This window comes from Trematomus bernacchii, unplaced genomic scaffold (genome assembly GCF_902827165.1).
Source record: "Trematomus bernacchii unplaced genomic scaffold, fTreBer1.1, whole genome shotgun sequence".
Classification (NCBI taxonomy): Eukaryota; Metazoa; Chordata; class Actinopteri; order Perciformes; family Nototheniidae; genus Trematomus; species Trematomus bernacchii.
The window spans coordinates 9,033,874-9,061,867 of record NW_022987828.1 but is presented as its reverse complement, the minus strand read 5'-3'; the positions used below and the strand labels follow the sequence as shown (position 1 = coordinate 9,061,867).

The 27,994-nt window shown below is 41.5% G+C and overlaps 1 protein-coding gene across 1 annotated transcript in view; it reads right to left on the bottom strand.

Annotated features, from left to right (window-relative positions):
* Positions 1–27,186, bottom strand: part of LOC117499515 (calcium-activated potassium channel subunit alpha-1-like) — a 125,025-nt gene extending 97,839 nt beyond the window's left edge. The window contains exon 1 of the mRNA XM_034151930.1: positions 26,253–27,186. Coding sequence (XP_034007821.1) covers positions 26,253–26,543 — 291 coding nt within the window. The 5' untranslated portion in view covers positions 26,544–27,186. The remainder of the gene's footprint in view (positions 1–26,252) is intronic.
* Positions 27,187–27,994: the final 808 nt, after the last annotated feature.

The following is a 27,994-nucleotide window of genomic DNA, read 5'->3' as shown; positions in this document are numbered from 1 at the left end:
GGAGACATTGACAGAGAGACAAGATACTGCAAGACAGGGTGGTAAACACACGGGTGAAAGACGGACAGTGGGACAGATTGGGAACACGAAAAATGGGAAGTGAGACAGAGAGTGAGACAGAAAGAAAAGACAAGGGAGAGAGACAGGAGTATGCCCATGTGACTCCGCTGATCTAACAGGACTTGGCTTAAGCGCAGCTGTTCCTCTGGCTTTCGTCCGCATCGCTGGGGAAAACTCTATTCCAGTGTGAGAAGCTATTTATAGGCGCACCCAGGGAGACGTGAAACTAGTGAATCTCATAACATGCTTTGTTCCCCCTGTTTGCTATTTTAATGCCGGTACAGTTACCCAGTGTCCCTAGGTTACAGATCTACACTGGGTCACAGCAAAAAAGGGGAAGAGGGAGGAAGAATCAGAAGCCTCTTCACACACTAATGCACACACACAAACACACACACACAGGTGCAAGGCTGCATCTCCATGTGGATAAAAAGCTGTTATTTCTGTGTTTAGAATGTGACGTGCTGAACCATATAAAGCTAGGGAAAATTGTTCGGTTTACAATCAGGCCGTGGGAAATTAAATGTTACTTGATTGGCGTATCTCTGCAACAACAACTTCATGTTAATTTATAATATATAACTGCAAAACAATCAGATTAACATGAAAATCAAAAGAGAGACCTGTCAACCAACCGTCAACAAGGGGATGCTTGTTGCCATTTTTTTGGATTAACATACAGTATATAAAATGTATTATCTGTTTGCTGGTGCCAACTTGTTAGGATTGAATGGGCAATTATTTCAACTGAATTTTCTTTTATTGGTCATAAAGAAATATTTACTTACTGGAATATTCTGATTTCTTACCATGGTCGTTTACAGGCCAAGGCTGCTGATCCAGTGGTTAAGGGTTTACCTAGGCTGCCATGTGTTTGATTTAGGGATTACACAAGTACAGCCTAGAATGCAATCTGCTCCAGATGGCATGCATACATGTCACCACTATCAACACAATTTTGACTATCACCACACTAATGTGATTTTCAGAGGCTGGAAAGCTGCAGAGCAAATCTGCACATGTGGTATTGAAGATAATAGCAACACAGATTAAGCTCAGGGGGGTGAAGCGACATCACAGAGTCATCATCGCTCTAACCCAGAATACCAAAGCGATTATAATGCGAGTGTCAGTGAAAAGTTGGTCCATGTCAAGAATCACATCAGCTCTGTGCTGCCCCTCTGTGCAAAGCCTACTGAGCACTGCAGGCCAGAGTGGGATTAGACGATTTGTGGACACTGTACTAAATAGATGAAATCAACAATGTCGGCAAACAGCAAGACAAGCCAAACAGTTTACATTTCTCTGCATCACAACTGGACTGCACACCCGTCTGCACAACACATTACTCAAAATGGCTGCAATCCAAGTACGCTTTATGCCCAATTGTGACATCAAATGAGCTAGCAAAAGGAAATAATAAGACAGCGATATGAATAAGAACAATGTAAGCTTGTCTGAGCATCTGTCTAGGACGTCCATACATTCTTTAATGTCCCTCTGCTCGGACAAAAGAGGACAGAATAAAGACACGTCTGTATAACTGTTACTCTCCTGCGTTGAATTCATAATGCTGTACTGTGTCTCTTCCATTGATACAACATTTCAAGCCCCAGTGGTCCAGCATAATAAGAGACGAGGAAGTGAATCGTGGGACATTGAAAGGTCTGAGCTCGTCATCCGTAACATCTTTTATCTGCTGACATTAAGATGATTAAACTCAGGGACTTAAATGAGGGCATAAAATGTAGGTTATATAATAAAAGATCCTGAATTAAAGTTTTATCAGAACATTTCTCTTGTTATAAGCCTGACTAAAGCGTGAAGAAAATGAACCAATGTATGTCTATGTAGTTGTTTGGCAGCGGAAAGCTGAAAGAGCTTTAACAGTCGGGAGAACCAACTAAATAACACTTGGTAAACTAAATAACTTAGTTTACCATGTGGCTGAGCAATAAATGGCACCACAGCGGTTTTCAGACCTAAACAAATCAATATCATATATTTTGTTGTGCACTTCCAATACTCTTGGAAACCCAGAGGATGGTTGAAACCACATAATTGGAGTTTGTACCAAGCAATCGCCTCTGCTCCTGTCGGTGAAGCCTAATAATTATTCCTAAACAAGGTAAGCAGCTGTAAATCAGACAGGAAGTGCCTCTCCTCTACTGCTGATCTTTGCTTCTCCTGTATCTGATTGCAAGTACAGATAATTGACCCTGTAATCACAACGGAAACCAGACATTAAAACGATTTATGGCCTCGGACACAAAGTGAACGATAATAAACACAGAATAATTACTTCAATGAAGATGGAGAAGTGCTAATTTAACAAATGACTGTGTAGGGGGGAGGCAGTATTCAAGTCCTTACATACCACACATGCAAATCGTATTCTCCCCCATATGTGCACATGCAATAATTAGTCATTTAATTGTTGACAGTTATAATTGATATTGTTTTTTTCTTCTTCTTTTTTTAACCAAACTAGAGGGAGCTTGTGACTATGGTGATGACGCAGGCTGTCAGTCACACATTCTTGTGTTCTATGCAGATGAGGAAACGCTTCAAATTGGTCCATTTAATAAAGCAGACAAATGCCCTTCAATGTCATTGCTGACACAGGAAGAATCTAAGGCAGAGGTTATCGCACCAAGGACGGAAATCACAGTGTTTGATTCCCTGAATAATGAGTTCATTCTACATACAATGTATTCTGACCCAAACTACAGCCTACTACACTGTTTTCCCAGGGCGGGGGGGGTTGCATACAATTGTATCCAATCAGAAAGTAGGTGGAATAAAAAAAAAACATATGCTTGAATGGCAACAGCCTGTGTAGCCGTTTGTGGCACAATCACCTGAGGCTGATTTCCACCATTTTGAACCTACAGTCAATGTACATGTCAATGGGTTTCAACGGGTTAATATGCATGTAGAGCATTCAAGACATGCACATTTCAAATATGTAAAGCAATTCCTGAAGCTTTATGAGATCACAAAATATCTACGTCCAATATTCTACATATATATATATATATACAAAATAAGCCTTCTGCCATAGTTTGCCAATTCTTTGGAGTAATTGTATGTCATGTTAGCACTAAATGTTACGGTGACGTCCGTCAAAATGACTTTCTTGTCCTTGGAATGTTCTTGACGATTCAAACCACCAACATCAATCTCTTCGGGTATACCCTGAAGGTTGACTCTATTTTTCATTATTGCTCTAAGAAACTGGACTTTCATTCATTCGAGAGGGCTGGACAATGTTGCGTGTGTGCCTGTGTGTATATACAGTATATGTGTGTTAAGGGAAAAGATTGATTTCTATTCCAACTGGGGCTCGGTGTGTGTCGGCATTGCTTACCACGCCTATGAATCAGGAGGTAATAGTGTGGCTCTGAGCTCGCAGCCCGTCTGGACCTTCTGACCATGAAGCCTCATATCTGCACTAACAGAGCTCTATCAGCAGCACGACGCTTTCAGAAGGCAGGTTTAATATTAGTTATTCTATCACTTTCTTATGAGAGTGAAAAGCTTTTGAAAACGGAAAACCTTCTGATACTGTTGCTTGCCTTAGTATTATTTATGATGTTGGCTACGATACGATACGATATTACTTTATTTGTCAGATCAAGTCTGAAATTTGACTTGCGTCACAGCAGCTCCATGTCCAACATCAACAGACAAATATCCAGACAAAAATACATGTCTAGTAGACTAAAAGGAGAAAAAAAGCCTGACATTACTCCTACCCTGGAGTTTGCATATTTAAAAACATGACATAACGAATGTAATGTCATCGCATACTATCAAAGGTTTCCCTCATCATACACTTCCAAAGGCATTTGAAATCCTATTCCAAACATTATTTCTAAAATTGCATTGTTATTAATACCACTGTTTAATACAAGAATAAATGAACTACTGTATGTATACACATACTAATGGTATTAGTTACATTGATTGATCGTAAAACAATTAAAGATGGATAGATGTTCAATTTGATTGATAAACATCTGTGAACAATGTTAAGATTTGGTATTGGTTGGTTATAGAACCAAATAGAAGTATTTTTATTACCAGACACAATTTCATTATGTTCTATAAATAGGGTTTTGTACACCCTGTTAATGAACTGTGAGTATGTGTATTTCTTCTCTGCAGATTTCTTTCACGCCCCTCCGTGTATTTAAAGGACAACAAAACAACAGCAACAGTTACAACAACAGTCTTATCAACAGTCACCTGTCTTAGCTCTGATCCCCCATTTCCCTCTGAACACTTTAATGAGCTTTCCTCCTGAACACAGACAGACAGAGCTGTCTGTCAATAAGCACCACAGCGAACAATGGACGGATGAAATGGAGGGCCCATTACCTTCTGCAGAACGAGCCATTTAGGAGTTTTCAAGGAGTAGAAAACAAACTAGATGGAAGCCCTAATTGGATCCCTGCTGTCTCACTGGGTATGATCAATGACCCCGCTCCATAAAGAGCAACATCGAGGCATGACTGATTATTTATAACAGCAAACCTGTTGGTGTTGCACTGGAATGCAATCATATTCAATATGTATTAACCTGTCTTAAACTGATTATACATTTTTGATGAGATGGTGAAATTGAGTTTTGATTCCCTGATTGTTAAGGTAATAGTTTGTGATGTAGATATATTAAATAAATAAAAACAATTTAGGAAGTGTCCAACCCTTTACAGAATATACCAGAAATACAATAAGTACAGACGATGCACTTAAATCTGCACATGAACCAACAAGTGCAGAACAAAGAAGTATGTGTTGTTTATTTATCAGCAAGCAGAGTGGATTCCGAATTTCTTAACTGGTGGAACCAATTTATCTCATGGGAGAAAGAGTTCATGATTTTTCCGCGTTGTGCTTTGGAGCGCTACAGAAATATTGTTATGGCTATTTATTTGTTTTGTGCTTTTGGATTAGACCTGAAAAACAACTCTGTTATTTAATGAATCAGTGCCTCCAGAAAATGTGTAACCACAGAACAACAGATGGGTAGGTGATGTTGCATGATGGGAGTTTCTGAGCATTGCAGTCCATGCATAACTAGGAGTCTTTCAACACACCGAGCTAACAAATGTAGGAGCAAGTCCTACGTTTTCCTTATAGCCTTTGGTTCACAATAACAGAATCAATTTCAAATGTTGAAACCGTACTCTGGATAACTGTGTGACGAATCCTCACATCTAACAGGGAAGGAGCCTTCATCTTCCACTGCTATACCTTCAGAGCTCTGAAACTGGTTAACTTCTCTTTCGATTTGTCCTCTCCCCCTTACCCATCATCCAATCAAAACCACTATTAAACCCTGTCACAGTTGGCTGACTATATATCAGCCCTGAGATAGAGCTTCAGATAAACTGTTATACTGTAACCTCAAATCCAGCTATCTTCCCAATCATCCATTTATTCTCTTCTACACCCATTTCCATCTTTTTTTCCCTTTACTTTCTCTACCGTTCCTCTCTTTCTTTCTTTCCACTCCATGCCACTCCAGCGGCTTAAGAGAAGTCTGAAGAGACCAAGGAGATTAGTCTCTCTCTGCCTGAGAGACAGGTCTCATTACCTTTATCTTTTCCTGATGCAATAATACTCTCAAAAATCTCGATGACGCCAGCTGGTGCACAGGACTATGCATGAAATTATTATGGCAAGCTTAAGTCACATGTTTGATGTTGAACAGTGGCAAAAGAAGTATGGGCTTCTTAACTCAACTGTCTATTTTAGTGAACAGTTCCCCTGGTTAATTGTTTTGTAATTAGAAAATAGCAACACAAAAATGGGCTGATGAGGAGGATTGAAGGAAGCAGGATTTTAATTCTTTAAATGAATGTGTCCCCTAAGGTAATCAAATTGCATAACACAATACAAGGGTCAACTATGTTATTTTGGAAAGTGTTCTTGTTAAAGGCAGTACAAATAAACGCAGTCATCTGAGCCTAATGATTCAGAGACTTGCCCTTGATTTGAGAACAGCTCTGAGGCTAACAATGAAAGTGCAAATGATTTTCTAACTGTAGGCTCATTTCATAATTTTAAATTTAGATCTCACGCCTGGGGAAAATAAATCAACTTCCTTCATACAGAATTTGCATGTTTTAACCCTGGAGAAAGGAAGTAGAAACGCAGAGAAGACACGCAGGGGTTGTTCTGCTGGCTTCTGTTCACCCATCAATGGGTTCCACGAGGAGAGTTGTGTTTCTTACTGTGACCCCTAGACAGAGAGGACTATGACCTCAGCTAACAAGATCCATTAGGAGCGACTGGAGTCGAGACAAAACATTGCAGCAAGTGCGTATACACGGTCTGAAGCCTACAGAGTTACCGTGTAATTATGCAAGATGGCAGCGCAGCAAACCAATCTGTGTTTATAGGAAAGGTCATTGCCTTCGGAGGAACACTGGGCCGTATTGCAGAGCATTAAGCAGCCCCTATGTGATGTGAAGTGTAAAGTGGACTGCTGGGGAGGACTGAGGCATCCTATCTGCTCAACTTTACCACATCAAAGGGTTTTAACTGTGGAATAAAACATCCACAGACAAGGCACACAAAGCTCAGAGGAAGCACTCTGTATCCAAGACAGACCATGGTTGTTTGTCTTTGGTGCAAGACGAGAGTTGTAATTTGTCAGTTCCATTCAGTGGGGTTGTTATTGTGTTTGGAAATGGGTTGGGAGTTAAGGAGCTGACTGAAGGTTTTGTGTGATTGCATTTCGTCCGAGGCTGAGGGAGGTGTTCCCTGCCATGGCGGCGTGTTATTGGGGTTGTTTATGCTGGTAGAGGTGGCGTACACCACCTCCAGAGAGTCAGCATTTTGACCCTCGCAGCAGGCTGCACTGTTGAGCTCAAATAAACAACACTGAAAATTCAGCACAAAAATAAAAAGTGTTGTCAGGGTGCGTTAGGGAGGGATCTGGCAACATGGGATGATGTGAAGACTGAATCAGCTCTCCTCTACTGTCCACACAGTGGGCAACACTGTACCAACCCAAGGACAAGTCACTAGGGGTGACACACACAATGTGGCACATTTGGATGAGTTGGGGATTTACTTTATGAAATTATACTGGAGCAACAATACAGGCAACCATGGAGGAGTGTATGTGCGTGTGTGTGAGAGTGATTATTCATTTTGAGATGATCACTTGCTGTCCTTGCAGATGACAACTACAATGACGTACTCCTCGGCTCTGTTTTGATGTGTGGGGACAAGGAAGGGCGTTCATCACAAGGCTTCACTTAAAAAAAGCTGACAACATACAAAGTGGTGGCAAATACATAAAGTGTTTATTCTTTCCTGTGATGTGAACATCTATGCAAGGGTTTTTAATGCGAGTTACAGAATGTGTGTTACATCATAATGAAGACAGCTTCCACTTCATCTGGACTACAGCTACAGTAGGAGAGAGCCTCGGTAATCCACTCATCTGGATGCATTATGCCTGTTGCTGTTAAGTAACCTCCAGCTCATGAGCTTCTCCTCATACAGGGGTGAGGAAATCCACATCACTAATCCACAGCCTTAGTGCGTTTGTTTAACAGGCGCCGGACAGCCAGCAAAGGTTTACTGTAGGAACGTCTTCCTTTGGTCTTCACGAGCTAATAGCCACTGTTAATCAATACTGTAAGTGCTTTTTAGCCGCCAGCACCGAGCTCATTTGTCAAAATAAAAGCCGTAAGAGCCCGAGGGACTAATCAAAAGGAATAAGGCAACAGGGAAATGTGCAGCTTGGTAACATAAGAAGGAGTCAGTGAAGGCGTGGGGGGGACGCAGCAGAGGTTCAAGCATGTTCAGCAGAAGCTTCATATTACAGCATACTGTGGACATTTTAATATTATAACAGCTACTGTGCACAATGACCCAACACCCTCAGAGCACGACATTTTCAATTTTGCGACAAAGTTAGGTTATATTTCTGCAATTCATTACAAAAATATTTGATTAAATTCCCTCAGACCTTAGGAGAATAACCATACAATGTGTTCAGGACATATTGTTATTAAACTATTAATATTATGACGAAGGGTAACACCAACAAATACTGCAATTCAAATCCACGGCTATTTATACTAAACCACTCCGAGATAAAATTAATGAATTTGTCCGGCACAACACAATCTTCACACACAGGCTTTAATTGCAACATGATTTTACAGTATGTTTGGTTCAATAGTTATTACAGTCGCAAGCCACTGCACCCATTTTAAAATGAAGGCTTAGCAAATGTAATCAATAATAATTGGAAATTCAAGTTGTTTTTTAATGGGTTCAATACAAGCCTGAAGAATATATGCGTATGTAATTTAAATGCACTAATCTCTTTCCTGAGAAATCTGCTACAACTCCATTCAGAGAAATCCCTTGAATGTGCATGGGGCACAGGCATGGATGAGATCATGACGGACCAACGGTGCTCTCAGAAGAGCAGTCCATCGCTCATAGCTTGTCGCTAAGCAACAGAGACCTGGCGGGCAGACAGTAGGTGTGTGAGACGGAGTGTGTGGGAAGGGGAGGTTTGGAGGAGGGGGGTAGAGAGAGGGACAGAGGCAGAGCAACAGGGAGAAAACGACACAGAGGCAGGCTGGGAGGAGATTTAAACGCCTTGGGCCAGAGTCAATACATGATAGTGTGGTGAAACTGATTATTCTGAAGGTTGAAAAGTAGAGGATGGAAACATTGGTGTATGTCTCAAACACATTAAATAAACAATAAGAGTGTAAATAATAGGGAAAATCCCCAACATCAAGGCAGTCGATGCAAATGTGGGTTCATTTACATTGTCTGTTAATGTATTTTCAGCCCATCTTAAGAAAAGTGATGTTTCTCCCTGTTGAGTTGCAACAAGAAAGCTGTTTTGTTGGCGCCTCAAAATATACATTGTTTTCACTGCAGGAAATTCTGCTACTTATAGTCAGTTCTTACTGTTGTTTTCCTCGTGCATGCACAGAATCAAAGCACTGACAGAAATGAAGGTAAGATATTATCACCACAATACTGTAATCCTTTTATTATCAATATGTGTTGTATGTCCACAGTGTCCACCTCCCACCTACAGTAATACAATCTCCAGAGCCATGAATCCCTAGAAAGAAGCAGATATGTAAAATGAAACTGTAAAGCACAACTTTTTAAAAGGCCACTTGACAATGTGCTATTTAAACATACACCTCTGCATGAGCCCGTGCACAGCTACTGTTACACCTGATCCTTTTGGTTTCCATTATGACCTAGTATATTAACATTTCTGCTGCCGTTTCAGTATAAGAAATGTACCACATCAAAATGAAACGGTCTCCATTCATTTCCTTAAACGTGTTGGTAGAACATCTGGATTTGATTGGTTACAATTGTGTTAATTGGAACCACAGCCAGTGTTTCTCAAATATTCTTATAAGCTCATCAACACATACAATTACAAGCAATTTGCTGCTCAAGAAACTAACGGGTGAAAATGGCTGCAGAAATTAGCTTAGTGCAGAAACTCTGCCACATACCGCGGCAAATAGCTGGAAACTGATTGAAGAAAATTCAACTCAGGAACACAAGAGGACAGATCTGGGCTAATTACGTACTTTCATATACAGTTAAACTACAACAAATCTAAGAATAGATACCCGTTTCCGACAGAAATAATAGTTTACATATATTTTTATCACAATTGAAAATGTCAAGGTTAAAGATATCTAATCTTTTATTCCCATATTAAAAGGTGCTGCGGTGCGCAAAGGAAGGGCGTTCTAATAATGCAGGTGACAAAATACCAAAATACCGTCACGTTATTTTTAGCTCTGTGGAGGGGGAAAAATATTCCAAGTGCAACCTTGGTACACACTCAATCCTCGCGGCCTGAGCTTTACAAGACATATATTCTCCTGCATCGGCCTGATGTCACAAACAGCAGCCAAGTCTCAAGGAAATCTCAATGACAAGGACATCGCTGTGCTAGGGTAACTTAAGAATGTCACAATTCGTATTGAGCTTTAACGTGATCATAGTTGAGCGTGCCACGGTGAGTGTCCTACCACTTGAGCCAATGTGGACCCACCGCATGCTTCACATGCTGCGTCATTCAGTCTTAGGCTCTCTCTGTCTCTTTAATGTGCTGTCAGTCAAACTTTAGTCCCGAGCTTTTCACACAACATGACCTGTTTCTAAATTCTCCCGTAGGGCACAAGCAAACAGTATTGTGAACACTGTACACGAGATATACAATAACTGTGGTCTCCAGTTGCATTTCATCAAACCCATTAATTGTGACTTTTAAATAGCCTACTTAAGTAGATAGTGATGTCGCATGTGCCTATCGATCACCATAGCGCGGCTGAACACTCCAAGAAAAATAGCGTAACAGGAGGCACTCTCTAGACCAAGTTGCTGATGGAAAATATCCAAGGGATCTCTATAATGGACCCAACTGACAGCACTCTAATTCAATCACGTGTGTTGCAGTTGCAACTAAGCTGCCTCCAAATACCCCCCGTCTATTAAAAACCCTGTTCAACAATGACAGACCGCAAAGACTCCAGTATGCCTGAAAAAACATTACGCAAAAGGAAAGAAACCGAACACCCAGGTCTCTCTGTCTAGCATGTGCAAATGTGTATCTGTGTGTGCATGTATGTGCAGGGTACATACCTCTGTGTAACCTCAGTGAGACTCATGTTGTGCTTGTCCTATTACATATAGCTGTAGTCCATCAGAAAGAGATGTAGGCAAAACAGAATGTGATGCTACACAGAGATTGTTTATATGATGTAGTTACAGTATAAATGGTTTATTCCCCTGCATGCAGTGGACATTATAGATAAAAGGAAATAGCAAAGTTATTTTTACCCACTCTGATCACCCCAACAACAAAATAAGCTCACGATATATTCTTATCTTCCTACTAGTGGACATGTATGAAAGAGATAGGAGACATATTTGATTAAGACTGTAAAAAGTAACACTGTGATTTCGGTGTTGGTGACTGATTTATTTTCCTTCTTAATCAGTGCGCACTGGAGCCCTACAGCTGTTGTTTACTATTAAAGCAGGATTTGCGGGGTAGTTCTAGGAGACAGCACTGATCGCATACTCGTTCCACGAATGCCTGAGTCTTTCAAATCATTTCCTGTGTCAACCTATTGGGGACAGAGGCCCTCTCCTCCTCTGCTTTCTAACCACAAGACAAGAAAGGCCGTCACAAGGAGAGACGAGTATGACTAATTGCAGTCATTACAGGTCGGAGTATTTCCTTTAGACAATCTTCTGCCTAATTCCCCTCGGAGATACACAAATCAGCATGTTCGGAAAGAGTAAATACTGCGGCACCAGGATCAAAAGCACTGCTAATGTATCATGTGCAGTAGATTGTGAAAAACAGCTAGAGGGATTGTTTGTTATTGATTTATGAATATCAGGGTAAAGAATGCCACCTCCCAGCTCAGACTTGGTCCCATCAATTATTCAGCTACAGTATCCGTGTCCACACAACAAATAAAAAACACACTGGTGCCTTCATTATTCATGACGGGTTCCACCTGTAGCGCCTCAGCTGTGTTAAATATGTCCCATAGGAAAGTTTGGGACGGCCCTGTGCAAGCCATTACATTCTGTAGTTAAAGTGGTACTGCATAGAAAATATGATGTTCCAGCAATGGAGATAACTCTGTAAGTAATGGCAATATCTGTTTAAAGACTAAATGATTACCACTGATGCAGCATAATGGCGTACAATAACAAAGCCTGTAATAGCATTTCAACAAAATAACAAGCTAGACAAAGAATGTAATTTTCTGCCTATTCCTGGTTTAAACACCATCTGGTACAAACAAGGAGAGTCACCTTTTAAAACCAAAAGAGAGCTCCCAGCTGTTCCGAGTTGTTTTGTTTTCCCAGAAGAGAGAGGCGGGCGGAAAGCATCTTTCCCCGGCAGTAATTGGAATTGTAAAACAAAAAAATGCAATTTGTGTCTGAACACTGTTGACACAGACCGTGAAGACTTCTGAGCACCAAAAGAAAAATGTAATTGCCTCGCTTCTCCTTCAAGTCCCTGATGGCAAGCTGCATTTAGGGGCTATATATGAATCTTAAATTGAGTGTGAAAATAGAATTCTATCTCTTTCCGGCACGTAATAACAGCACTTTGGAAATTTGAACTCAAAACCTTTCAAATCAAAATCATTTGGATTGCTTGACCCACAAATCACAGTCATATTGGGTAAGACTTCAAACATAGCAGAGAAATTGCTTCAACTGTGTCACAATAAATGATTTTTTTTTTATGAAAAGTCAAACTTGTCCTTCTAACTGCCCTTCTGAATACTTCCTGGAGCCTTTAGACTTCCAGCACCAGTTCCTTCAAACCGTCTTGCCTCCCTGCATACTGCGACACAGAGGTTGCACGGAAATGCAAACCACCACCACCGGGGTGGTGCCATGCGCAGCCTAAATGTCAGACTCCTAATGCTTTTAATGGTGTGTGTGTGTGTGTGGGGGGGGTGTGGGTGGGTGGGTGGGTGGGTGTGTGCAGTATGTGTGAATAAAAACAGCAGGCTGGCTCTGAGACTGCAGTAAATCACATTATGCATTGCAATCTCTGTACATCACAGCCACTGGCACTGGCTTCCCACTGCTGTTCCAAGTCAATTTGCCATATCTCACCGCTTCAAAAAGTCTGACGGGAACTCGAGACATCGCAGGAAATTATCGATTCATTTATCATGTTTGCGTAATTGAATATTTTGTGTGCAAAATGTACTTAAAAAAGTAGCAGCGTGTAACAAAGATGCTCTCTTTCTTTGTGTTGTTGGAGCGGAGTGTGGAAATGGACGTAATGACTAGACTCTGGGAGGCTGAACAAGGCCACGAAAGATGCCCTTTATCTATTTATACCAAGGAGATGTATTTCCTGACTCGTGTGTCTTAGTTCTTATCGCTTAGCATGCATTTTTAAATCGCATAAACCCTGTATTTCTCACACCCACACGCATGCCTCGCCAAGAATGGTTTGCTTTGATGGACAGGGAGCATGGCAGCGATGGTCAGAGGCTGTGTGTCAGGGTAATTACAGAGCAGCCATGTTAGCAGGCCAGGGCTAGCCCCACAGGAACAGGAAACGGCAGCAGTGCGGTGCTTAGGTAGGGTTTCACCTCAGAAGAAAACCCGCCTTTGTTCTGTTCACTGGAATGTGAGAACATACAAACGCCTAATTTCTCCTGCGACCCTTTTCAACTAAGACCCTGAACCCCTTACGAGACAGGTGAAAGGCTTCTTCCGAGGTCATGCTTAAGTCGCAGTTTTCAATTTCAGATCACCTAAGCAGGGGTCAACTCCCTAACCGAGAAAGGGTGAATCACCAATGGAATAAAGAGCCGTTTATGTTCTCAGAGCAGAAGATTGTATCTATTATTTCCTTCCTGCTGTGCATCTTTCTCCTCTTCAACCACGCTCTGTTATTCTGAATGACTCATGAAGGATAAGTGATAAGGAAGCTATGTTTCCACATGGCATCTGTGATATCACATATAATCTGTACCCTTGTTTACATCCCGGGTGGAGGGCAAAATGAACAAGAAAAGACTTCCCAGCAGAGACCAGTTTTGTGTGGCTACCAAATTGTTAGACCGTGGCTCCTTTGGGGGAACACAAAGGCAGGACAGTGACAGATGAGGATGCTTTTGGTCGGGGGAAAGGGAGAGAGAAAGATAAGGAAAAGAATGGGCGGGCAATGAGAGGAGAAAAGAGAAGAATTCCTGTACATGGGAAAACACCAACATATGGAGATCAATACAAACACACATAAATAAATCATATAAAATCAACAAAAGGGGGAATTAAAGGGAAAAGATGGATGGAGATGAACATGCGGAGAGCCTGTGCCAGCATACTTCTGTTGCTCGTGTTCACTTGAGACAAAATGCAGCAGAGCAGCTGCTAAGCTAAGCGGTTTCATGTTCCAGCCCCTTTCAGGGCTCAGAGCAGCAAAACTAATCAGAACAATACCGAGCCTCTGTCCGTCAACATGGCCTATATAATTGTGTTTGTAATGTACATGTAATGTAAAAACAAACAGAGTCGTAACTTTCCCCTCATACATTTTTCTTTCTAAGCTTATCCAGAAATCCAATTATTTCACCAAATCTGTTATTTGCATTCAGGATTTCTAAGCCTTAAAGATTTTAGAGGGTAGAAAAGGATTTCTAAGTTCCTGCTTTTAAATTCTCATTTTTTGCTCACGACAAAGGGCAGTACTCAGGGTGAGTTTCTGAGTCCTAATGCCCCTTTACAGGCTAAATGAAATGTCTGCGTGGGATATTTCTTTCAATCGCCCACTCCCTCCAGACTTCAGACCATTACTGCCTGTTCCTGCAGATGTGATAACCCACTCCTGCTGCCTGCTCCTGAGAGCTGACCACTCCTGCCGGCAAAAACGTTTTTAAATCAAATCTCTTAGGCCTGTCCCACTGGTAAATAAAACACATTAGCACAAATTGGTTCTTTTAATGTCACTCTTATAGTTACTCACATTTAGAGAAAAAAGTAAGCCTTGCTGGCAGGCTTCAGTAGTGATGAAGTTATTATTTACAAATCACATTCATTAATATTACCTTTAAACATTTGTAGAGCTAATAAGCCTGTATTAACCAAACATAGGATGACCTCAATTATAAGTCCTCCTGTGCAGCACCAGTTTTTCTTAACCCTTAGATGCACGAGTGACTGGAACCTACACTCTTCCATAAGTGGGTCAAAAAGGACCCGTATTAGAATAATATGTGTTGTTATGCCATTTTTGTCATTTTGAAAAAAAAACGAAATTCCATAGAAAATGCATGCGGGTCATTTTTGACTCACTTATGGAAGCTTGGGGTAGTAATACGAAAACTACAATTTCTTAAAAGGTATAAAATGTCAATATAAATTTGAATGGCATGATATCCAAAACATTTTTTTTGAGGAATAGCTGGAATATGAAATGATAAAAAAATGTAATTACAAAGATACTCTAAGAAAACCACCTCACCGGGTCAAAAAAGACCCACTTATGCATCTAAGGGTTAAAGAAGTACAAAGTAGTAAAAACAAATGTATTAAAAAATAAATCACATTTTTCCATTTCACTATCTACAGTCCCACCACCTGTTTTCTGGTTTGGCTCTTCCACAGCAGAAAATTGGACTTGACATGTCAGGAGGAGCTCAGGTGGAACCAACAACATTAATTACAGTTCTGTCCCAGTAAGCCAACAGAGCCAGCATGTACAGCGATCTGGGACTAGTACATTTAAACGGTATGCAGCCATTACTAATGTAATTAATTACACCTGTGTTTTTCCTGATATGACATGTCAAAATGTCTGCTATGGAGAAGCCCTACTGCCAAAGCTTTCAGCTGGCGGCTCAGAACTGGCCCCATGCCTTATTGCGGCAGGTTAATACTGTCTATCCAGACTGAGTCAATATTATCAGCTGATATCAATTGATCAAAGATATATTTTTATGGCATATATAATAAAACAGTGTTGCCTTTACTAATTTTAATTAATCAAAAAACACTGACAGGTTTTTTTAGCTGTAAAATGTTGTCAAAGTTCCATTTTAAAATCTTTACTACCAGAATTGAAGGGATTATGTTTTTTTAAGTTCTGTTTGTGTTAAGAAAATATAAAAAAGATTTTTCAAATAAATCTTGAATAACCATTTAATTAACTCCAGTATCAGTTCGGCTCTACTTCTGTCTTTATACTAGGAGTCTGGATATGTATCCTCTTTCTTGGAGCCTTTCCCACTGTAATTGTGTTTTTGTATCTTGGGCTAGCATGGCAGTCACAAAAGAGGGAAAGATTGTATCTCTATTATTCAATAGGCTCAAAAGCTTAAGTAGTTTCCGGTACATCATGTGTTTTGGTCACATGGTTTACTGCAAGCCAAACGTTCTAGTCAAATAAGAAAAAGTATATCCATGACATTTGCAGCATGCATTTATTATCCCCAAAGAATTAATCTTGTAGATTCTGAACACTCATGATCTTCCTCCCATTGGCGCCCCTAAGGGTAAAATGTCATCTTTGCACAAAATGTCATGTAATATGCATAATCTAATAAGCCGTTTGCAATGAAATGTGCTGAGCAAATGTTCCCAAGTGGATAAACTATTTCCTTGAGCCCCATTCTTATTACAAACTTTACCTTTTAGCCACACTGCTGGTAAGCATGAATTGCACTATGGTCAGTATCTTTGTATCGTGCAACACTTTTACTTGGTGTGCAAGGCAAAAAGAAAAACCTTACTTTGATTTTCACCATGCTTTACCACTGTCCGTGCAACATTCACTAAATAAAGGGATATTTAGATAGTAAGCTGACCATGCACCACCACCCCTCCACTGCTGCTTTATTAGCAACCTGTTCACATCCCTGCTCAGTTTTAATGCAACCAATTAAACCCTGCTGTTGAGATGACTCCAACTCGTTGTTTATTCCCTGTGCATTAGTTAAAGAGCTAAGAGAGGCTCTCTAAAATGACATTGGTCGGAGTTGGGTCGAGTCACATTTTAATTAAAGTAAAGGAAGGAATTGAATGATACATATAACTGGATGAAATGCTTCTTTCTGTAGTGCCATCTATGTTTTTTATAGGAACTGTAAGGGAACCATTGTTTACGAACCAGCAACTACAGCACAGTATGTAGCGCCACACACTGCACATGTGTATGAGAAGCATCGCTCAGTCTCCCTTCTTGCGCTCTCCGTGGTGCTGAAAAGCTTCACTTGTGCAGAATAGCTGAGGCCTGTGTCCATTATGTTTGAGATATCCTGCCAAAACAATGAAATGAGGCACAACTGCTTAGAGCCGCCATCGCAAATGAATCCCACGTCTCAGATGAGCAACTTGAACAGCACCAAACTCTCTGACTATATGAAATAATCTATGCTGCTCCCCTGGTCAACATCATTATTGAACCAAACATTTCATAGAGACTAAATAAAACTACCCAGAAGCACCCAGAGAGTGAATCTTGAAATCTTTCAAAATTGTATTCATCTGCCTGCCCTTCAGAATCCATTGTGTTTTACACATTTAAAAGCTGAATGCCAACAATGTTGTAATCTAGTTTGAATTATTCTGTTTCGATAACTACCAGGGAGCCACATTTTTGTAACTTGACCTCCACTAAAATGATATTACCACACAATTTACATTGTAGAGCAGGAAAATGGCACTGCAATTAAAGTTATGAAAACGGAAAAGGAGGAATGTGTTAATTGACAGCACTTCCAGGCATTATGCGTGTCCTTCTGACAAGGCAGGAAGAAAAAGGAGAAATCACATCTGGCTCTGAAGCCATAACAAGTGGTTTTCTCTAAAGATGCCAATCATAGAAATAACAACCGCACCAATTAGTTAATACAATTATGCATACATTTCCTATCTCTGTGTGTGTGGCAGATTAAAATATCTACAGCAAAATGTCCCCCATCAGTAGGGATGACGTAATATACCAGATACCAGGTTGTGGCAACTGCTGGCAACGCGGTCCTGTTTAACGTAGCTAACGCCAATATGTAACATGTTGATGCTCGCAACCTCTATTCAGAAAAAAATCAATATTGGGAAAGATTATTTTGAACGTTATCGTGAAGTCTTCAAACGTAATGTTTTAAAATGTAGTTTTTGATGAGCAGTAAGTAGCCTACATTTTTTAACATTAATATTCTCACAGCAGTATAAATCTATTTGTGGAAGTTAATGGGATTTATTGTTTTGTTTTTCAATTTAGATATCAAGATGTTTAATAAAAATGTCTGGTTTCATGACATACCTACCCAGGAGAAGCAAGGCAACTTAATGGTCTTCCAACTACTGACCAATCATAGCGTTGCTTCCTCTCAATGGTGTAGGCTGTTAGCCAGCAGCTCTTCATTATCATCCATCTTTAATGGAGGCATTCAGAAATGAACCCTACACTCTGTGCATCATCTGTACATGATGTCTACACATGCTGTCATGCAGGTCTCAACACAAGGCGCATCATCTTACAAAGCTCCTGTCACTCTGAAATTGCCTCACTTGGTTCATGTCTGGATACATTTCACAGCTTTCAGAGCAATCCCGGGTGAGACAGCACCTTCTGGGATTTCACTTTTGCACGCATCATACAAGGCTCTAATTGACAGCTGGGCTATTAATTCTGCTCAACCACTCTGGAAAATGTCAGAACAATTCAAGAGGTAAAACCATTGAGTAGCAGGCCCGTTCGTTGTAGCTAAACAGGGTTCAGCTTGTAGGCCGTCCCTCATTGTCAGCTGAACTTGTATTTTCCCATTAAAAACAATTGTATGAGTGTCTCACTTAACGAATAAGAAACTGACTGAAATGCTGCCAAATGGGCTGCAAACTTAGCATTGTAACATGGTGGCAATGCAGGCACATTGCTAGCATGCAGAGAGAAACCTGAGCCCACTGTTAGCCTGCTAGGAGAATAACAATTAGCATATTAGTCTAGCCCCCTTTGAGGTTAATTGAGACAGGTCGCTGAGGGCAGTGGCTGTGGTGGTGCCGTGTTATACTAACACTTTCCTATCTGTCTCTGAGAGTTCATAGTTTACCCAAAGGGCTGGCCTAACAGAGACATTTATGTTGTTAAGAGAGCAAGAGAGAGCTGAAACTCTATAGGAAGCAGATACACCGCCTGTTGAGATCTTTGAAGGTCACTGCCTTGTCCTCTACACACTCCCTCACTCTGTGTCTCCATCTCGCTCTGTGTGCAGCAGTGCACACAGCTCAAAGCAACAATTATAACGTTAACCATGTTTTGATTACCACAAATCAGAGCTCCACTGCCTTCCCTGATTTCTGAGGGTGGGTGGTGGGCTGAGGGGAGGAAAGCAAAGATGAGGGAGAGAATAGGAGATGGCTGGCTCTGCCTGATAATCCACACCAGAAAGAACTAGTCCCAGGGCTGTGCACGTGCTGGCCCGTCTGATCGCTGTGCTTCCCTCGCAGTGGAATAGAAGGTTGGGAAATATCTAGTACGTTAACACTTTGGTATGGAAAACCTAAAGAAAATCTCTTTATTTTGGAATATTTATACTATTTTGTAGAAAATGAGCAGCAATAATTAGTCAACAAAGTAATTTGTCAAAAGTCAGTTTGGATCTTTCTTGCTCTCCTCTGTTTTATATCATATTAAACTGAACATCTTTGGGATTTGGACAGACAAAACAGGAGATTTAAAAGGCATCAGCTCGAGCTTTGAGGAACTAGGATGGACCTTTCTCACAATTTTCTTTATAGACCAAAAATGATTAATCAATCAAATAATTGTTGGTTTCAGCACTTCTAAAACATTGTAAGAGAGTCGAAGTTGTACAAGATTAACAATTTCAGTGCATGTAAACTGTAAGAAATATTTGAAAAAGTCGGTCAGATAAGAATACTAGTTTGTACATCACACAACAAAAAACTACAGAATTAAGGAAGCATAGGCTGGTATGAAGACGCAATAGACAATATGTACACTACAGACTGTTATGCAGTGATACCATTGCTGTGCTATCCTTCTTAAAATAAAGCTCAAATCAAACAAACAAACTAAGACATATCAATGCGTGATTATCAACACCTTTAAAATACCATATTAACTCTTCTCTCTAAGTTGCTGAAATACAATGAATGTGTCGGTAGAGCGAGCACCCAAGCTTCACATCACACTCATCACACACATCCTCTGATGTTAAGCAGTTTAAGGACAACAACAGCTGAGGAAGAAATCTGGTAGGCTAGAAATCATAAGCCATGATCCTGCTGGCTAGCAAGGGGCCTAGCTATCTCCCTCCTGCAGGCCTCCCATGCCAGCTTAGCCTAGCCGCTCTCAACCAGCAGATCTATATGCAAATGGTTTTCCACTGCCAGTTTGACTATGCAAGGATCAGGTAGCTTAGATCCTCACACACATTTCACATGATGGGAATGCCAGTCTAGCACTCTTCCCCCATGTGGAGCCAGGTATATCCTTCCCCTTTAACCTTTAACCTCTGAATAGTTCCTGGGGCGTGGAAGTCCTTTTAATAGTCTGGTGACTGGCCAAAGAAGACATAACAGCATGACAGCAGGGCAGCATGGTTTGGGTACAGGGGGGTTGACCTCTGTGTCTGCCTCATGATATACATAGTCTGGCTTGATATATAGCCTCTTCTTGTCTGTGGATTACCATAGCAATGGCACACTACAGTTGTCCCTAGATGGCCATCAAATCAGGCCCAGAGAATTAGGGATTAGAGCTGTGGAAAGGGAGGATCTCCACTAGGGAATAACTCATGAGTCACACATTCATTATTAGAGGAGTATGAGAAAAGAAAGTTAATCAGCGATGCTACAGTAGATAAAGCAACTTTGTTCAAACTTAGAGTGAATCAAATGTGTGTTGCTGCGGTTTTATATCATTGTTAAAAGAAGTCTTTGAATTTCGGACCCGTGTTCGATAGGATAAAAGCATTTCAATATGTCGCCGTCATTCGAACAATGTACCCATAAATAAAAAGAATAATGAAGAAACTAATGATAGTGAAAATATCTTAAGTTGTGGTGTGATAGGAGGGGCTGGGGACAGGCATGCTTGATGTGGTGGAAACTGGTCACACTTTGTCCTGGGACAGCTGTGAGGCATGCTCACTCCTAGCAAGTGTCAACAACACATGACAAGACACATGTAACTCAACCACTGGCCACAAGAACATAGTTGGCCCCCTGTGTACTGTACACATTCCTGGGATGACAGGGGGGAAAATAAGGAAGCGTACATAAATACAGCCGTTTGAAACACAAATCTTTATCAAGTGTTTTGTGCCATCCAGTAAATACTGATTTTGTCATGTGTTTTGTTTTTTTCTTCGATTAGCTATGGGTTTTAATAAGCTAGCGCGGGTCGAGCTGGGCCAAGTAAGGCTGAGGGTAGTGAGAGCGACAGCTGATGTCGGGGTGTGTGCTCTATGCTGTTCTGGCGAAATGCAGCTGGTCTGTTGCCAAGCAAAACAGAATACACGGGCTCACAACAGTTCCTCTCTGCAGGCACCTCCGCAATCCTCTCCACTTAAAGGTAATCGCAGGTCCCAGCATACCTCACTCACTCTGCCCCGCATTTGGCTTTTCCTTGTCACATAGATGGACACAAAGTCAGACTGAGCCTCATGGAAGCACTCAGGTGGGCTTTAAAACTCATGTTTGATTAATTGCTCTGCACTAAAAGCCAAGGTGTCGTGCATAAAAATCAATCTCCAATTATGGAAATGCTTTGTGATGATTTAAAATTCACCAAGGCTGCCATATCTCATTAGATTGCTGATCATAAGATGGATTTCGCTTTTGTGGTTTAAACCTCTCAACCTTTAAGCTATGAAGTGTTAAGTAATAATAGGTGTGCTTTATCTCGCACCCTCTAACTGCAGAATGGTAAGGGTCAGAGAAAATGGAGCCTAATGTGTCCTCATCCCACCTCCGCACTAGTCGCATCACAGGAGCAGAGTCTAGCCCAGTGAGGGGAACCACGGCACAGCACATCAAACTCTCATTAGATAGGATGAAACTTTAATGATCCCATGATTGCCATGGGGACACTGGGCTGGTTCAGCAGCAAGCAAACATGGGATACAACACAAGCTAAATTTAAATGATCGTGGATAAAAGAGAAAAAATAGCGGTTGCAATATTTATATGTGTTAAATAGACTTGTTTAGGCCAAAATGCCAAAACATTATAGTTTGAACAGTAAGACTGTTGCAGAGGAGGGAGCAATGAGAGATTGTAGAGGCGGAGCAGCTTCTGTAGCTCCATCAGCCCTCTTGTTGAGCCGTTTGGACAGAAACAATTGGACAATCCTGACGGCTGTTGGCACCAAAGTGCACATAAAACACTCCATGTTGCACCTTCGGGGGGTGAGGGGGAGGCTGTTGTTCCGAGGTGAAGTGGGAGGTGATTTTGGTAGGCCTCATTTATATCTCACTACAACACAGTGTAGTTTAGGGTTTGGAATGAAATACATGACAGTCCACTCAACCCTCGCCCTGTACACTGTCTTTGTATTTTCAGAGCAGTTTCAGAGGATGTCAACTATAACTACTATAGTGCCGTTTCAGAGCAAACCTTCTCCCAGCTTATGACAGGAGTCAGTAAGTGCTCCTTCACAAGTCCACTACCAGCTCATCTTTTAATGATGCAGAGCGGCTGACTCGATTACACCTCAACGTGAGGCTGTATTTTTAAAACCAGATGTTCTCTTTGTTCCAAATTGACCAATCCGCGGACTTCCTCACACACACACACACACAAACACACAATCTTTTCTCAGCTGCAGCTCCGCCGATTTCTCCGCCTGAGACGGTGGGACGCGGCGAGGCTGTGAGTGAGCACACACACAAACTCCCAGCTAGGCTGCGGGTGTGTGTGTGTGTTCGGGCTGGGTTTCGCTGTGTCTCGCTGTCTCGCAGACAGCCACTGGGCTCATAGGGAGGGGGGGGCAGGAGCTCCAACAAGCCGTTTAGGACAGAGAGTGAATACACATACTATACAGAGATGCTGTATGAGAAACCAATGCGATTTTGGAAAATTGCACAGTATAAATCTGTTCTAGTATACCTCAACAATGGAATTATGATCAGTAGAAATGGCCATGACATGGGACCTTTAAGCAATATTAATTCCAGTATGCTAATTTAAAGATAAGGGCTGTTGGCTGTGAGATTTGATTGTTTGTTGTACAGTAGATATACAAACATGTATTCTAAACTGCAAAATGAGTGGGTTTAGTTTTACATGACGCTCATGCTTTCAGTAGTTTGAATAATTTGGTTCTTCCATAAACACATAACAGTTTATTTTAATAATTTTAGAAATGTCCAATGTTTTAATAAAGCCATTTTCTCCACAAGACGATGTTGACAATCATATTTGAATAGAGATTGGTGCCACAAACGCACAGCCTCTTTACTCCTCCTCCCCACGCATCCCAAATAACAGAGGCATCATATAAGAAATCCTGGAGGTGGCATGACGCAGAGCAGATAACTAGACCATTAGATAACCATACAGCAGAGGAACAGCAGAGGAACAGCATAGCACAGAAAACAGCATACAAACTCTACACATTCAAAAATACAAGACCATAGGGAAGAGATAATAGAGCAGGTTTATATGCCAACAAGACTAACATGCAATATAGCAGTGGTTCTCTCCACTTCAGCACTGAGTGGTTTTGCTTCCATTTCTTTCAGTCATGCATACACATTAGCTTTGTGTAGAGTGAGACTTTCCCTCAGTAGGAAACCCCTTATGTGTGAAGTCTTCTAGCTGCACTGTGAGGAGAGAGTGATATAACGAATCTCATGCAGACAGCCGGAGAGCTGGTGTTTGCAGAGGGATGCACCGTTGGGATAATCAAATTACAAATGTGGTTGATATGTGGTTTTAAAATGCCATCTGAGCACCCAGCAGATAAATGATGCCATAAATGTTGCCATTACTGGCACAGGGTTAGAAAAATCAATATGGGTTTGTTTTATTTTGTGTTTTATGTTGCCTTTTTAGTCCAGGGAGATGGCACCATACGATAAAACCTTGTTTTGTTGTCTGCCGTACTATTGCCCTGTCCTGTTTTAGGAAGATAGAATTAAAAAGGTGATCCTTGGACTTTCTGGCTTCACAGTGATAAAACCTTACAGGTCACCATTAGACTGCTGTCTGTGAACTGTCCAGATACCAAAGAATCAGAACGTTGCACAGTACATTTAATTGTGCTGCATTTAAGTTATCTATTTCCTTATTCCCTTATGACCTCTACCTTACAATCCTGACAGAGAAGAGGGCCATTTAGACGAATAAGGATACAGCTGTGTGCCAATGGCAGAGTACAGGAGGACACTTTGCAATGCAACACCCCTCAAACCCTTCATAACCCTGACACCCCCTGTTTCCACTTCCTCTTGTATCACTCTCAGAGTTTCCACCTCTATTTCCTTGCCTCTGATTCCAGGTTCTCGGTATTGGAGAGAAAGCCGACAACCCCCCCCCTACAGCCAACTATGCATCCTGTTTCTGACACATGCCAACTTAGCCGGCCGCACCAGTCAGCTGAACACAGATCCCGTTTCCCCCTTCTTAATACTCCTAACAAGCCTTCTCCCTCTGCAGCTAAGTGTCAAGCCTTCCAAAGTCACCTAACGGGACAGCTCTGCCTCCCTCACACAGTCACACAGAGCGGGAGCACACACAGAAACATGCTTTCCTTTTTACCTTTTCAATTTTTGTTTATTACAAGAGATGATATGCAACTAGATACTCACCAGCAGTCACAAGATGGATACCTCATTATATTTGCACGGTTTACTTTCATGGCTTTCCTAGCAAGATGGAAGCAAGTATGAAGGATGACATTCTGAGATCCATGAGCATAACAAAATGACAGGAGGCAGACAGCCAAGTAATAGCCTAAATAGCATAGTGTGCACAATTATCCCTCACTGTCAATAAGAGATGTTTAGATTGGAACATTTCTTGTAAGCAGACTTGAAAATAGTCTTAATCACCAGAGGCTTGATAGTATTTTAACTCTGATATCATGTAAACGTCTACTTGTGTTTTTCATTATGCAGTCAATACGCTGGCTGGACTATTCAAAGGCAATAAAGAAAGTCTTCATTTTTGAAATGTCATGTTCTGTCCAAAATAGAACATATATTATATTGGTGAGACTGGGAGTTATGAATCAAGTCAATATCATTGACAACATAAACATTACCGACAATATCAATTTATGTGGGAAAAATGGAAAAAACATTGCAATGGAAATCAGATTGATGTTCAATTCTTCACAAACGTAAAACAAAACCGTCACTATTATTTTGTAAAATGTAAAGACGCACTAAAAAAACAAACCAAACACAGAGAATTGCATCTTACAGCATTCAGCGTTGCAGAGCAATAGAGGCTATTTTCTGCTGTTGTGCCAGTTAGGGATGATGACTCTGTGCCCTGTCTCCCACCTGTCATAATACCAAACAGAAAAGGGCCAAGGCCACCAAAAGGACACGGCAAAAGAGCAGCAGGAGGGACACATTTGAATTGGACACAACCCAAACATATCAAGGACGCGGATCGAGCTCTCTTCCTTCCATCAGGCACATCCTCTTTTCCGCCTCTTTGTACTCAACGTTAAGACAGACAGCACTTGCAATAAGCTAATTATTTTCATAATATAGATCTAAATATCATTAATTCCAAGAAAGAAAAATACGTTTTAGGCCATGTTTTGCAAACATTACATTTCCAATGCCCCTCTGTTCAGCAGGGGGACCACTTGCACCATGCACAAGTGTGAGTCATATGAAGCAGGCTTTGATAATGGCTTTGAATCAGCCATGATTCATTGTAAAGCAGGCCACCCCAAGCTAAATTATTATTATTTTTAAATCCTACTTCTATATCAGTACTGCAAACAGGTTACTTTCATCATTCCACAAAGCATTTCATTTGCAAAAAAAAACACATTCCAGTAAACAGAGTGTAAAAAATTAAGAATCAAATTGGAGAAAGCTATTTTTAATACTTAATTTCACAGAGTTGTACTATGAAAGGGACCTAGGTGTTTTTAGGTCTGTATGAGGAGTCCAATTGGGCTTCATTAGGACTCACTGGAAGAATGTGCAGGATTATATGTTGAGTTACATGAAACTTGTGTATGGCCCCCTGTAACGTTTACTTGCACCCTACAAGTCAAGAGCTGGTGTATTATTATTATAAGGATAATGTATGTTCAAGCAAAATCAAATGAAGGAACTGCTCTCCTCTGATCCCACCCATATCTGGCAGGCAACACCACCCCCATGATTCAAGACTGGGAGTTGGTAAACACAGCCAAAGGATAATAACAATCTTCAAGAGATGCATTCATTATAAAAGGCACTGCAACTGGCACTTGATATCTGTTTGGTGGGTGCGAGTGAGGAGGAGGAGGAAGCCATCAAAGTAGCTCAGTGGCATGTCACTTGCACGATGAAGGCCATACAGAAGAACAACTCATGCCAGTGTTACACAAACATACAATATGTGCATCAATAGCTGTGTATGTGGCGTATAAATAGATTTTACATCTACTAATTGATTGTGGACAAACATACCTTCGGTTTGACGTTGCAGTGGCAACAAACCGTCCACATATATTGCATTGTCCTCCACAGCAGGATGATGAAGAGACCCCCAAAAAACGTCACCATGGAGGAGGCGAGGAATGCCCACCACATACGCTGCCCATTATTGTCGCAGGGCACCTCAGACGAGAACGGGATGACAACGTCTTCCATCTTGGATATTAAGATTGAAGAGTCCTGATTTATATTATTATTGATATTGCTTCTCCTCATATAGCTGTCGCTTCCATGGGGAACGGAGCCACCTGCCTCAGCTAGCATTTAGGAGCCTTGGAGAGCCTGTGCCAGCGTCCCCAGCCCCACTCACCAGCCATATTGCTTGAAAAAAAAAAATCCCCCTCTTCGCTGTAGATTATGTTCACCCACCCGATGGAGTCTCTTTCAGTATTTTAGCAGCCTATGAATTGTTTATTCGTAACAGCGTGAGACACCCCACACGCGAACCTATCCAAAAAAGCGGGTCGGTGGCCCTTGGAGAGAGGCATTTAAATCCGCAATATTGACGAATGTGAACCGCTTCTTAGTCGGAGGGGTTTTCTGGCTCTTTCACGCCAAAAGCCATGGCGAAGACGGCGTCGTGTGCAGCCGTCGAGGCTGCCAATGCTTTGTCGGGTAATGGTAAACACAGCGACAGTGAAAATGTTAGCAGACTGTTCTCGGCGAGGCGACCTCTCTAGCCGTCTTCCATTCAGGGATTCTGTCGATCAGCAGGCGGAGGATTCGATCGATCGATTTCACTTTCTTTGAGCGTCAGTCGACTGTTAAAAAACACAAAGCGAGAGATTGTTTGAATCTACGGTTGGTGAGTGGGCTCGGCAGCGTTGAAGACTACATATTCTTGCGGGTGTTTTCGATGTCAGTTCTGCGTAAAGAGGACAAGCGCTCGGTTGGATGTCACTGTCTCCATTGGATCCCCTGCAGCCCTGGCACAGAGCGGCCAGCTGAAAGCGCCTGTCAGATCCGCTCCAGAGGAGAGAGCGGGGAGATTTACAGGTAGGAGGCGGAGCGAAGCGCTAATAATAAAGATGGACAGAGGGCAGTAATACAGCGACGATGTTTATTCCCAGTGCCGACCGGGGTCTGCGCATGGGGTCTGCGCTGCTGGGTGAAGAGGTAGGCTACAGTTGCGCCTCTGCGTCTCTGATGCGCGTCAATGACGCACGTCGCAAAAAAAACGAGGAGGCTTTAAAAAGCAAGCTATATCGATCAGTGATAAATTCAAGAGTTATAGATGATATAAAAACTACAGGAAATGACGAGTCCCCATAGGAATTGTCGTGGTGACAGTGGATATAAAACGACGGTAAAGTGAGGTTACTTATCTTTGACTACAACATGGATGTTATTGGACTGACTTTTCATTAAAGATAGTGCTCCCCCTTTTCAATTGCCGAGTCTGTGGCTTGTCATCCAACGCAAATGGGCGTCACTGTTTTCATTTTGAGAAAAGAAGTTGATAAAATGCCTCACACTCACACACACAACCACACACAAACATGCAGACACAGGGAGTGTTATGAATGTCCTTCCCGGTCAATTACTGTAATATGCTTACACTTTTAGCACACATATTAGGTCAAAAACAGGTGTGGATTGGTGATGACGGAGAGGCATGACTACAAGTAGTTTATGGCTACACACAGATGCCCCTTAAGTAGTCAGCCACACCAATGGAAATGGGGAAACAGCTGGCATGGGGTCCCTGAATAACC